Source organism: Xiphophorus couchianus, chromosome 12, assembly GCF_001444195.1.
Source record: "Xiphophorus couchianus chromosome 12, X_couchianus-1.0, whole genome shotgun sequence".
In the NCBI taxonomy this organism is placed as follows: Eukaryota; Metazoa; Chordata; class Actinopteri; order Cyprinodontiformes; family Poeciliidae; genus Xiphophorus; species Xiphophorus couchianus.
This window is the reverse complement of record NC_040239.1, coordinates 5,362,151-5,374,414: the sequence shown is the minus strand read 5'-3', so window position 1 is coordinate 5,374,414 and position 12,264 is coordinate 5,362,151. Positions and strand designations below refer to the sequence as shown.

Sequence of the window (12,264 nt, the reverse complement as noted above, 5' to 3'; positions counted from 1 at the left end):
TCTCATAAAGTACATCAGCAGCTGCTGGCTGCTACTTTCAAACTCAACTCATCTGGAAGTAGCAAGGTTTCACTTTCAGTCTCAGCTTTTTCATTTCAGCTTCCTCGTGATATTGGGAAAATGTGTGATATGTGATAATGAATGTCTCTCTGTTGGTTCTCTGAGCTAAATAATAAAATACCTAACAGTGTTGATGACTTTCTGAACCAAAGACTTCAGGTAAAGAGAAGTCTATCCAGCACCTGGAAAAATATTGAATTCATTATTTTTATCTAAACAGCTTAGTTTTGTTGATAAAGTGACATGTGCATCTGCATCTTCTGCTTTGGTAGATAAACAAATTCTTGAAAATTATCAAAAATTTCAGCAGCTCTGCAGTTTTCTGGAAATTTGTTCCAGATGTGTGGTGCATAGAAGCTGAATTAATTCATGCTAATTGGATAACATTTGTTGCAGTCTGAGCAGTTCTCTCCAATTTTCATATTTATACTGCCATAATTTTATATTTGCAACACATAATGTGCAGCTCTGTTTTTGTGCGTTTTATTGCCAATAAGGGATTTGTATCTGTGTTTTCATTTAACCATGACTGTAAGAAAAAAATAAATAAATAACTTTGCTAAAAAGTTGCGAGAGGAGTCCCTTGTTTTCAGAACTGAATCTATAAATCTGAGTATTACTGCAAAATTCCTCACTTCATGAAGCTTTCATCTATCTTGTCTCAGTGTCGTCTTCAAGCAGAAGCACCTGGTCATTTTACTGGCCGTACGTCCTTAAAAAAAAAAAAATCCCCATTTGGTCTCAATAAAAAGCGTATGAATAAAAACTCGCGTTTTCTATGTGATTCTTCTTTTTAAAAAGTTTTCCACAGTAGACTGAATGCCATCTCAAATTGCCTGAACAATATATCCTTACACAGGAACGCTGCCACTTGAAATTCTATAGCCGGTTTGAGGCTGTGAAGTAAACAGCATTTGCTCATTGAAGCGTTTAGGTATTTAGCAATCTTTTAGCAGCGTTTATCTTTCCTGTGGTGTCCGAGGTTGTAGTTTTGTGTCATGTTTTTGAAGGAGGAGAGGTTTGCCTGTGGGTGCATTTTTGTTGTCGTCAGGCAAGTCCCTGCACTGCAGCGCAGGCCTGCCCGAGTAGAGATTCTTCAGGAGGGAGATTTCTTTCTTCTCAAAGCGTCTTACCAAGAGCTATTAATTATTAACTGCGAGAGCTAACATCAAAGCAGCAGACTTGTGCTGAATTAAATGTGCAGGGGGGGGCAGCATCAGTGTGGAACTGAGAGAAAACTGGGAGAGAGGGAAAAAGCCGAGCTGAGATTCCGCTCTTCCCTCTTTTGAACTTTCCGAATACAAAAGTGGATAAAAGCATGGAAAGGGTGATGTTAGTTTATGTAGAGGAGGCAGGGAGAGGGAACAGGAGGCTCGTATTTATGGCGCGTCGCTGATTTCACAACTGGGAAAGAAGGAATCGGCTTGCTGGGTTAATTGGCCTGTAATGAGATCTAAAAGACTGATTCATAAACATCTTCTCTGTGGATTAAACCGAGGGGAAATCTAATTGAGTCAGAGGGTCATGATGTGTTTACATTCAAAATTAAATCAACAGATAATGATAAATATGCGTCTCAATATCAGAGACCTTCTGTTAGTTTGGTTATGTAACTTTTCTATTCAGCCCAAATGTTTTTGATGAGCAGATTATATCATAACTGACTTATAGCTTATATAAAATGAATAAAAATAATAAATTTGTAAAAAGAAAACAAAAAACACTTGATTAAATATATTTTCAAAGTAAACATTGCAGATGTTTATTCAGCTGCATAATACTTGACAACAATGTCACAAAATGTGATCTTAGATTCAGCTTTGATTTTTTTTTTTTTTTTTTCTTCTAAGGAGTCTTTGCCAGTTTTAACAGGTAAAAAAGTCAAATGGATCAGTCTGAAGCATGACAGGTTTCAAATTGTGTCACGTCACGCCAAGTTCAGGTTAAATCCAAAACGGTTGCAGGAGACAATGTGGCTCATGACTGAATTTGTTTTTAGGTACAAACTAGAAGCTCTAAGTGTTTTATGTGTTTAGTCACAGTAAGGAAATGCATAAAACACTTCACAGCTCTAAATAATCACAAAGTTTTCTACTATAAAAACAGGCAGGAAAATAGAAACACGAAGGACGAAACGGAAAAGCATTAAAAATCATATATGGCATAAAAAAATCCTACAGCCAAAAACAAACTACAACCTAGTCCATATAAATTAGTTTTCAGGTACTTCTGAAAAGAATCAACAACCAAAAGTGTAAAGATGGAAGCAGCACAATCCACAACTTTCTTGTGAATTCTGCTGGTCTAAAGTCTTAAAATATGTTCCTGAACCATTAACACCCTTAGACCAGAAGACCTCAGAGGATGAGAAGAGGTCAGAGATGTAGTCTGCATCATACAATCAGCAAAAGTCACTTTACATATGATCAAGTTTTTGATGATTTAAAAGATGCAAAGTTCATCAAATGTTTGGAAATATCAGATGTTCAAGTTGGTGAGGAATCTGAAACCTCTAATGTTCAATGTATGCTTGTCTTAAGACTTTACTTTGCATCCTCACTCCATTCTATTTGAATTATGATAGATGACTCTTGACTTCTCCAAAATAACTCTAGGCAGCAACTATATCCACATTTTCTTGTAGTAGACTGACTAGGTTATAAAAGGTTGCTTGTCAAAATATGAAATGTCCCAAGGTCGGGACATAATGTCGACTTTTTGTTGACAAAAAAAGTCTGGTATGAAATGGCAAAGTGGTGAAATGATCACCTAAAAATTGAGTGTTGCCTAGATTTGAAACAACCACTAGGGATCCATAACTGAGGTTTTTGCGATAACCGACTTGAAAAGGAGATCGTATCTTCTCTTCACAGGGTAAAAGAATGAGCGCCTGATGAATAACAATACAATCTTTCAGAATTCCTTTGTTCTTAAACGTCACTGAAGTTTCTTTTTGTTTTAATTCCTTGAACCTGTTCCTCCCTGGGACAATTTGTCCAGAAACGTGCTCCGCATCACATTTCTGAAAACGTCACCACAGGAATCAACGTCACGCTCTGTAAAAGCCTCCCCCACACATACCATCATGCTCCCCCCTTTTCAGCTGGCCTGCAGCTTGGCGTGAAGACACTCTCCAGCCAGGCGGCAGCAGAATCGCAGCACTGCGCGTTGTCACTTTGATCCTCACCCCCTCCTCTTCCCGCCAGTTATTAAGAGTGCTGGCAGAAACCCAAGGGCACTTGATAATACCAGGATATGATCCTAGCTGCACTCCCTTAGATCTTGTAGAGCAGACATCAAAACGTTCTCTAAATAGGGCAGTATGAATCAAGATGGTTGAGGAAGGATGGTTGGGGAAGGCATGAGTTAAGATAAAACAACAGCTTTCCTCCTTTTTGACGAGGGAATGCCAATTTGGATTCTGCAAGGAGATACCTTGGGTTCTGCAAATGCAAGCATTTCTTTTATCTCTTGCCTGTAGCAGAACTCTTCAAAAGGGCCTGTGCGCTGTAACTTTTCCTGCCTCTCACATGAAAGACGCTCACATTTTCTAACAGCTGGAAACCCCTGATAACTTTGTTCAATTTTTCCGAGCGCGCTCCGCAGACTTCAGTTCAAATTCCACTCTTGCCGTGCATGGTTGCATCACATGAAAATTGGTGGGTTAGTCCTGGCTTTGGGCAGGGGGTGGGTGAGGGTTGCTTTTGGTTTCTGTCACATGGGTTTGCCTTAATGTGGTGCTGATTTACATGGGATGACATCACGGGACTTTGGAGGAATGAACCAAAGGGCCACATGTGCATCCCAGCAAATGTAATCACTGACTTGTTTACTTCTCTCTGGTTCTCTCTTCGATTACTCTCCTTTCTCATGCCATGCTTGTAGAGGGTTAATCTCAGGGAGACAGCTCCCTCTAGTGGCTGTCAGTTTAACAAGCAAGATGGTTGCAGCTGATCGTGCAACCTGTTGTGCACATTTGTTGATCATGTCTGATTACTCCTGTGCTCTGTGTTGGCAGGCGAAGAGAGCAGTGCAGCGCGGAGCCACGGCCGTCATCTTTGATGTATCCGAGAATCCGGATGCCATCGATCAGGTTTGTACACACCTAGAATTACCCAGGCGTTCACTCTCTCCACTTAATCTTTCTTGTTTGGCCTTTTCATTTCTGAAAGTGGCTCGGCCACATGTCCTGCCCTCCTCGCCGCTTCTGCATATTTGTTGTTTGTCTAAGCAATGTACTTTCTTTGCTGCTGTTCTACTCCACAACTCGTACTTTTGAAGAATTCAAGCTTAGCTTCTACCTGACCATGACCAAACGCTCTGAAGCTCATAATTGCACAGGTAGAGAACATTACATCACCTCCTGAGACCTCAAAGCATCCTGTACAGTCACATAAATCTGCTGTCACACACATCCACATGCTTGCACTTTTCAGTCTTTCTGATTCCCGTGTCTTTGCTGCATAATGCCTCAGTTGCTCCCTTGAGCGCCTTTGTCACAAGAATTCTCCTGTGGTATTCATCCCTGCAACGCCAGGCCTGGACTTGCAGAGAGAGAGAGAGAGGGTTTTTTTTTTCCTTTCCTCTTCTTCTCTGCTGCTGGGTCGTAAAGTGCGTAGCTGAGAGATAAAAGGGATTGCGCGCAAACCACATGAAAGGCAGCGCTGGGCGGCTGTGTTAAATTCCCCCGAGAGGCTTTTCCAGTCAGAGCAGAGCGATCAGCAGAGACAGGAGCCGCAAGGCCGAGGGGCAGGGAGGAGGAGCTCGGGGAGAATTAAGGTCCCTGGGCCAAAATTAGATGAAGTCTTGTAAAGTTAATACACTTGACCTTGTTTTTTTTTTTCTCTCCAAATTTGTCATATAATGCAAAGCCGACGGCTGCTGTGCAAGAAGGTTAGAAACTTTCCTTAAACGAGATGCAAACTCAATAAATAAAACCTGCAGAGGGAAAAGTAGGACAGGGAGGACAGATAGGACTGACTGAAAAGTCTGGACTCGTTCTTTCTAGTCTGCCTGGCAAACTGTTGCTATGGTTTCCATATCTTTTATCCTATGCGTAGTTTCACCTGATAACTGAGAGGAGACGTTACCATTTGTACGCACAGTCATGTCACGTCATAAAATGAAAACACGTCAGACTCTGTGCTGTGACACATCTCTGTGTCATGGCTGCAGACGTTTCATGCAGCAGCGTCTTTAGCTGCTGGTTGAGTGTGTGTTTTTACACCCTCCGATGCAGTTTTATAGGTTTGCGTCTCTGTGAATACCATCTGATCAGAGGATGATCTGTCGCATCGCTGTTTACACGTTATATTTAGAAACAATAATATGGAACAATCTTTTTGTAGCAAACAAACCAAAATTGTGGTAAGGTTAGAAAAATGCCTTATTTATCTGGAAAATAAATGTTGTCATAAGTCATATCCAAATATCTTCAAAGAGTTGTTGTGGCAGGAAAGATTTGTGAGATACTGCACAGTTCTTCCTTTCTGGATCCACCCAGAGACTCATGCTGGTACAGTGGTGCATGCTGGACCTAGCTGGGTACTGCGCACGAGCGATTTGATTGGCCTGTTGTTTGGCCCGTTGCTTTACGTCAACAACAATATCTTAGCCACCATTTTCCCAATCAGACCATATTAGTTAGCAAGAGGCAAAACCATAATTCCATGGTCAAATCTTGATGTCCAAACCTTTTTATTAATTGTGGCGCATTCGGCGTCCACTGGACCCCACAACAAACACTGAGAGACTTTGGAGAAGCTGACTACATGCACAAAATGACATCATTAGAGTGTCGACCACATAGGGAGGAACACACTACCAATGGAGACACACCCAACTTGGCTAAAGCTGTACCATTAACTGTTTAAGTGTGAGACTTGACAGTTGAGAAGGGTATATAGTAATATTTTTGAGTAATATCAAATATTTTGCTCAAAATATTTTGAGTGAGTTAGACTTCATTATGTCTAACCACATAATGAAGTGGTTAGACATATCGCCCCTATAAAAAACTGCAGGTGGTTTCTTGTCGTTCACAAATTTTTTTAAACTGAGGGCAAATGGTTCACATCAGATGAAGAGCTGCACCCAAATATTGCTTACATTATTAGAAAAACATGAAAATCCAAAGCAGCAACTTTTAAAGTCATTATCAAACAATTTCTTTTACAATAGTGATGGTTTTCTTAAATCACCTGAGATTTATAAGTCATAATTTTATTATTTTTATCAGCGCTAAATAAATAAAGATAATTTTAGAAGGTAATTTTCAGTGTTGGAGTTTCTTATCCATATTTTTTTTCATCTATTCCTTTCACTGTACATACATGGGCAAAATTAGCAGCATATTAAGATTAAGAATATTTTTTCTTCTGTCCCCAGCTCAACCAGGTTGCAGAGGATCCTCTGAAACGGCCGGTGGTTTACGTGAAGGGCAACGACGCCGTCAAGCTCATGAACATCGTCAACAAGCAGAAGGTGGCCCGAGCTCGGATCCAGCACAGGCCGCCGAGGGTAAGGGTTCACATTCACGCCTCCAACTTCAGAGCAAAGATGCTGCAAACACGTGTGAGACAGATCTGAAGCACATGTTGGATCACGATATAGACGTGGAAAATGTCTGTGAGCTTATACTGGTGGTGAAAGTTTCAGATGTAGGAAACCCGTGTAAATTCCAGCTGTGAAATCGTTCTGTCTTTCTTCTGAGTTGCTTGGTGCCCCAAGGCTGAAGGCTTTTTCACAGCTCTGTGACAGATTAATATCAGCCAGTCAAAGGCCTGTTTGTTTGCTTGGCTATTTCATAAAAGGCCAGCAAGGTTGGAGGTCAAATAACTTAACATAATGAAATTCTGGGATAAAAGGCCTTTTTTTTTTCTGGTGAGGAATAAAATTGACTTCTTTGAAGTATTAGTATTCGCCTTTTATTCTAGATCTTAAGACTCAATTAGGAACAAAGCAGCGAGTTTTATGAGTTTAATGGGACACAAATGATCAAATACTGGAAAAATTGACAGACAAAAATTTGAATCTGTCTTACAAAGTGGAGCTACACAGCAAAAAAAAAATATCAGAACTTTTTTCAACTGCAAGAAAAACAAATCTGTTAAAGGGAAAGGTAAAAAAAAAGTGACATTTCCGCATTCAGTCATCCTTTAGTTAAAGGAGCTAGAGGGTTGTGTCGCACTGTAAGGAAAGTCATTAATAATATTAAGTGATATTCATCCAAAATTGAGAAAAAGAAATGAAAGCTGGTTCAAGGAGGTTTCCAAGAGGGTCGTTTTCTACATGGGAGCATAATCTCCTTTATTCTCATATTCATGGCCGACTTCTGAAGGTAATTGAGAAGCATCTTCAGGGTATGGTTGGAAGAAGGAAGCCTTTTCCAACAAAGAAAGCATCTACCTCCACCTGAAACCTCCCAAAACCTGGTGGAAGAGTTCATAGTCTGATGGAACCATTCCTGACCAATTCCTACAGTGAAACATGGTGGTGGCTGCATCATGTCGGGTTTTCTGGTTGAGTGGATTTAATTATTCCAAAACACCACCACATTTTCTCCCAATATGTTCAGGTTTCTGATTGAAGCTATAGAATAAGAGGTATTTCAATAATAAGGATCACAATTAGTTAATTTTGACTGAAAATCTCTGCGGTCTGCTAAAGGGAGATTTTCTCAACAGCTGAGAGATTTGATGAACTTTTGCTGGGCAGATTGGGCAAATATGACCATATCACTTCTAAATCTGAATAAAAAGAGGATTAAACAAAATATTTTACACATTCTTTTCCCCATAACGATTTGTTCAGTTGTGTCAAATTTGGTTGTGTTAACTTGTGTTAACAAAGTTGTAACTTGTGTAAATTAGTGTCACAGTACATATACTGTATATAAGCGAATAAATATTTGAAGTGAATAGAAATTAATAGATATGTCTTCGCAGTCAATATAAACCTTTTTTATGAGCTGCATGTGGAAATATCTTAACATTGATTTTTTTTTTAATGTATTTTTTCCACAGCAGCCTACGGAATATTTCGACATGGGCATCTTTCTTGCTTTCTTCGTCGTGGTGTCGCTGGTTTGTCTCATCCTCCTCATCAAGATCAAACTAAAGCAAAGGCGAAGTCAGGTCAGTAACTCACTTAGCTACAAACATGTGAGCGCCGGAAGCACAAGTCTCTTTTTTTTGTTGTTGGTTTTTTCTACAAAAGCTCCTCTGCAGGCGTCGAGTCATGCGACAGTAGCTCCGCCGCTGATGGATTCCTCTTGTGTGTTGACAAAAACCTCTCAGTGGAGGCTTATGTCGAGATGCATGAATTGGAATTAGCATTTAATTAATGCTGATGAGAAGCTGTCTGATGGCGCCAAGCACACAGAGATGTCATGACAGGGCAGAAAACCTGCAGCGGCATCCGTTAAGATGAATGTAATCCAGCCAGGATGCCTGAGCTGCCTGTTTTTGATTTTTAATTTTCCTCAGAGTGAGTTGATGCGCTAAATGTAAAAAGTAATTCATAGCTTTCCTCAAAGCCTCATCTTGGAATGATGTTTTGGCCAAAGTTTTTTTGTTGATCTGTTGTCTCCATCTTAACCATCTGCAGTTATCTACACACAATGGAGTAAAAAGGCAGAAACACCCACGTTGCGGTTTAATTAATCGTCAACAAAAATATTTCTTTCTTGAGTCGCCGTCTGCTTTAAATCATCAAATCTTTTGGACATGACTCATGAGTTGACCTCTACAAAGTCATTTATCCGTTAAGGTTACAGGAAGCAAATTAGAGACAAAGAGGATAATTACACATCTGGCTCCTAATGCGTCTTCTGTGAATGTTTCTTGCATGTCACCAGGGCAAGTCTTAACTTATATCCTCCACTCTCTGCTATAGTTCCGATCTCGCATTTATAAATGCTGTAGGGAATGCTTGCAGCTATTGTGTAGATTCCGCAAAACTTTCTCAAACAAAAAAAAAATCAATTTTTTTTTTCCTGTGTACGGCAGAGCTCCATGAACAGAATGGCCATCCAGGCGCTGGAAAAGATGGAGACACGCAAGTTCAAGGCGAAAGGGAAGGGCCTGCGAGAAAGCAGCTGTGGAGCCTCTGATTCGCTGAGCAGCAGCTCCACCTCTGACTGCGCCATTTGTCTGGAGAAATACATCGATGGGGAGGTAAGAAAAGAATCCATTTTATGGATGTTGTAGCATAAAACTTGACTAAAAAATACTTGTCCTTTCAGCTGCTTCATATGATAATTACAAAGTGTCACTATGTTTTATTGAAATTTGGGAAAGTAGTTAAAAGCTTTGAAGTAAAACAGGAATGATGCATGTTTTTCTAAAATCCGGTGCAACAAATTACCTTCAGAAGAATGCTGATTTGTAAAGTGCCGATATCGGAAAAAAGCCAAAAGAATAAATATTCTGTTTGAAGCTTATCACAAGCCATGTGGGAGAGATTTGGGATTAGCTGCTCTGGTTAAACAAATTTAAACTAAAATATAATTTTTCATGATTACTTTTTGTTTTATTTTTATTTTTTGCAATCAAAATCACTGATTTTGTGATGCTACTTTAGCAGTATTTGCAAGGGATTTTGCGATATTTGCACTTATGTATGACAGGAAATGTGACTTTTTGTTACTTGCAATATTGATCACAGTCTATATCAAGTAACATAACAGTGCAATAGTGTAGTAGAAGTAAGAAATACTTCCGCCACCATATGGACGTTAGCTGTCACTTAAAACCTTTTTTTTCTTACCATTTTTTCCCCCAAAAAATTGCAACAAGCTCTCAATTTTACTATAGTGTAAAAAATGTAAAAATGCAGATCTGTATTTTATTTATTTGTTTTTTTGCATAAATTTCTGCAATTGTGTAGTCACAAATGTTTGAGTTATAATGGCCTATTAAAAGTCCAGGGTGAGTTCTGAAAATTCCTATCTGCTGATGCTCAATTAGTCTGACTGAACTTTAGCAATTTTCCAAGAAATTATGAGAAAACAGAGAGGTCTCTAGATATGCAAGATATACCTTAAAAGTCTACAAATTTTCCCCCCTTCTTGAAGCATTCTCTACTTTCAGTTATCACTAAAACTAATTAAAATACACTGAAGTTCAACGGTTATCAAGGCTTTTTCAACGTAAATGTTCGGCTTAATGGGAACATATATAAAGCAAGCTGACCTTTGTGTTCATGGAGCCACTGAGTTTGTTTTCTGTTCATGACATATTATGCCGACATGAAACAAAATTGCAGTGGACAATAGAATGGAAGTCCCCCTGATGTGCTTGGGGACCGCAGCCTTGAGGGGGTTTTTTTACCGACGTTCTTTCCGCCGCCTTTTTAGACATTTAGCTCAGTCTTTCACAGCACCTGGAGAGATAAGGGGTGCCCAGAGTACACCAGACTGTGATTACACTTCCTGTCCCATAAGGCCCCTAAGCACGGCCTTCTTTAAATCTCCATGGAGTCACTGTCAAAATATGTATCCCAGTCTTGGACTTTAGGGTTTTTACTGTAACTGCATTGCTCATCCTTTATTCATGGATGCTGGAGGGACAAACCCTGTTGCCCCAGGGGGCACTGAGTCTGCGAGTGTGTGTGTTCTCTGTGGTTATGAGTCTTTTTGGTGAGGAGAAGAAAACACAACAAAGCATGGCGCCAGGATTGCACAGAAGGAAGTGGCGATATAAAAGGCTGAATGGCATCAAAGCAGTTTTTGAGGAGTGAACTAAGCAACAAAGGCTTTGATGGAAAAGAGCTTGAAGATGAGTCATGTATTAAGCCACGGAGTTTTAAAGGCAACGAGAGATTTCTTGGTGGAGAACAATCTAACTGTTCCAGCTTTTGTCTCCAAATTCCTTTTAGCCAATATGGCAACTAAATCCAATTCTATTTATACTAATACTCAAGTGTGAGCTTCTTGTTTTGTTCAGAAGAAACATGTTATTTTTGTTCTAAATAACTATGAGTTTAGTTTGAGGCATGTGTTGAATCTTTTTCTTCAGAGTTATGATCTGTATTAAACCCGCAATTGTGAATTGTGTGGCTCTGCTGCCACCCTGTGGACAGAGGCAACATAATGCATTCCCACATCCAAATGAATATCTAACAGATATTTACACCAAATACTTGATTTGAACCACTCATGTGATCCAGTAGATATTTTTTTTAATATGCATTCATGAAGCTGGCCTTTACAATATAATATTTTGGGTGATTTTATTCATGACTGCTCAGATGCTGAGCAGGAGGGATTGCTGCAAAGAACTCAACTAACCTAATCTGAGATTGACTGGTTTATGTTATAATTAGGACTAAATTCAAATATTGCTATACACATACATTGTAGTTCATTTAATTGATCATATGCTTCTGTATATAATGAATTAAAACCCCTCTGTTTTGGAAAGTACTTCAAGATGACATTTTTTTGTGAATTGGTGTTACCTAAATAAACTGAATTGATTAATTCCTCCTCTTTTCCTCTACAGGAGTTGCGGGTGATCCCTTGTGCTCACAGGTTTCATAAGAAATGCGTTGACCCCTGGCTGCTTCAGCATCACACCTGTCCCCACTGTAGACACAACATTATCGGTATGTTTAAACGCAATTTCCAACTTTTTTCTACTTCAAGAAGCCCAAGTGCTTAGGCTTCTAAAAACAGCCCAAGCACTTAAAAAAAAAACGCCCAGGTGTTTTCTGGCAATAAGTAGTTGTTTTGGTGTCTACAAAATTAGCGGAATGTAACATCACAAATTAGTAGGCACTGCTCGTTACCTAGCAACTCCAGCGGAGCTCCACCTGTTACCTAGCAACTCAAGCAGAGCTCAAGCACGTTTGGTCAGCTGGTTTTACAACTCTATGCGCTGTACAACAGCTGCTGGAATAGACAAGTGTTTTGTTGTTGCCTTAGCATCCAGAAACCACTTGCTGCACTCTTGCTGGTTGTGCAGGAGGCTTCGCTTATGCTTTTTAAAGATGTATGATAATTATGTGCAAATGTAAAAGTTGCATTGGGGGGCGGGGGTGTGGCCAGAAGCAGCTTATTTAGATTTAAAGTGACAGGAGGCCCTACAACAACTCATTCTGAAAGCCTAAGATGGGCAGAATTGAGCAGACAAAAATCATTATCTAAGAATTTAATTTTGTGAGAAAATGTAATGAGCATGTTTTTTTTATAATCCATGGACC

General features: G+C 39.6%; 1 protein-coding gene across 2 annotated transcripts in view; it reads left to right on the top strand.

Annotated features, from left to right (window-relative positions):
* Positions 1 to 12,264, top strand: part of znrf3 (zinc and ring finger 3) — a 77,716-nt gene that overhangs the window by 61,694 nt on the left and 3,758 nt on the right. The window contains exons 3-7 of one of the 2 annotated variants that reach the window (XM_028034551.1): positions 4,079 to 4,153; positions 6,448 to 6,579; positions 8,088 to 8,195; positions 9,069 to 9,236; positions 11,565 to 11,667. In XM_028034551.1, the coding sequence (XP_027890352.1) occupies positions 4,079 to 4,153; positions 6,448 to 6,579; positions 8,088 to 8,195; positions 9,069 to 9,236; positions 11,565 to 11,667 (586 nt within the window). Of the gene's footprint in view, positions 1 to 4,078; positions 4,154 to 6,447; positions 6,580 to 8,084; positions 8,196 to 9,068; positions 9,237 to 11,564; positions 11,668 to 12,264 lie in introns of both variants that reach the window. The other variant, XM_028034550.1, reaches the window with a different exon arrangement.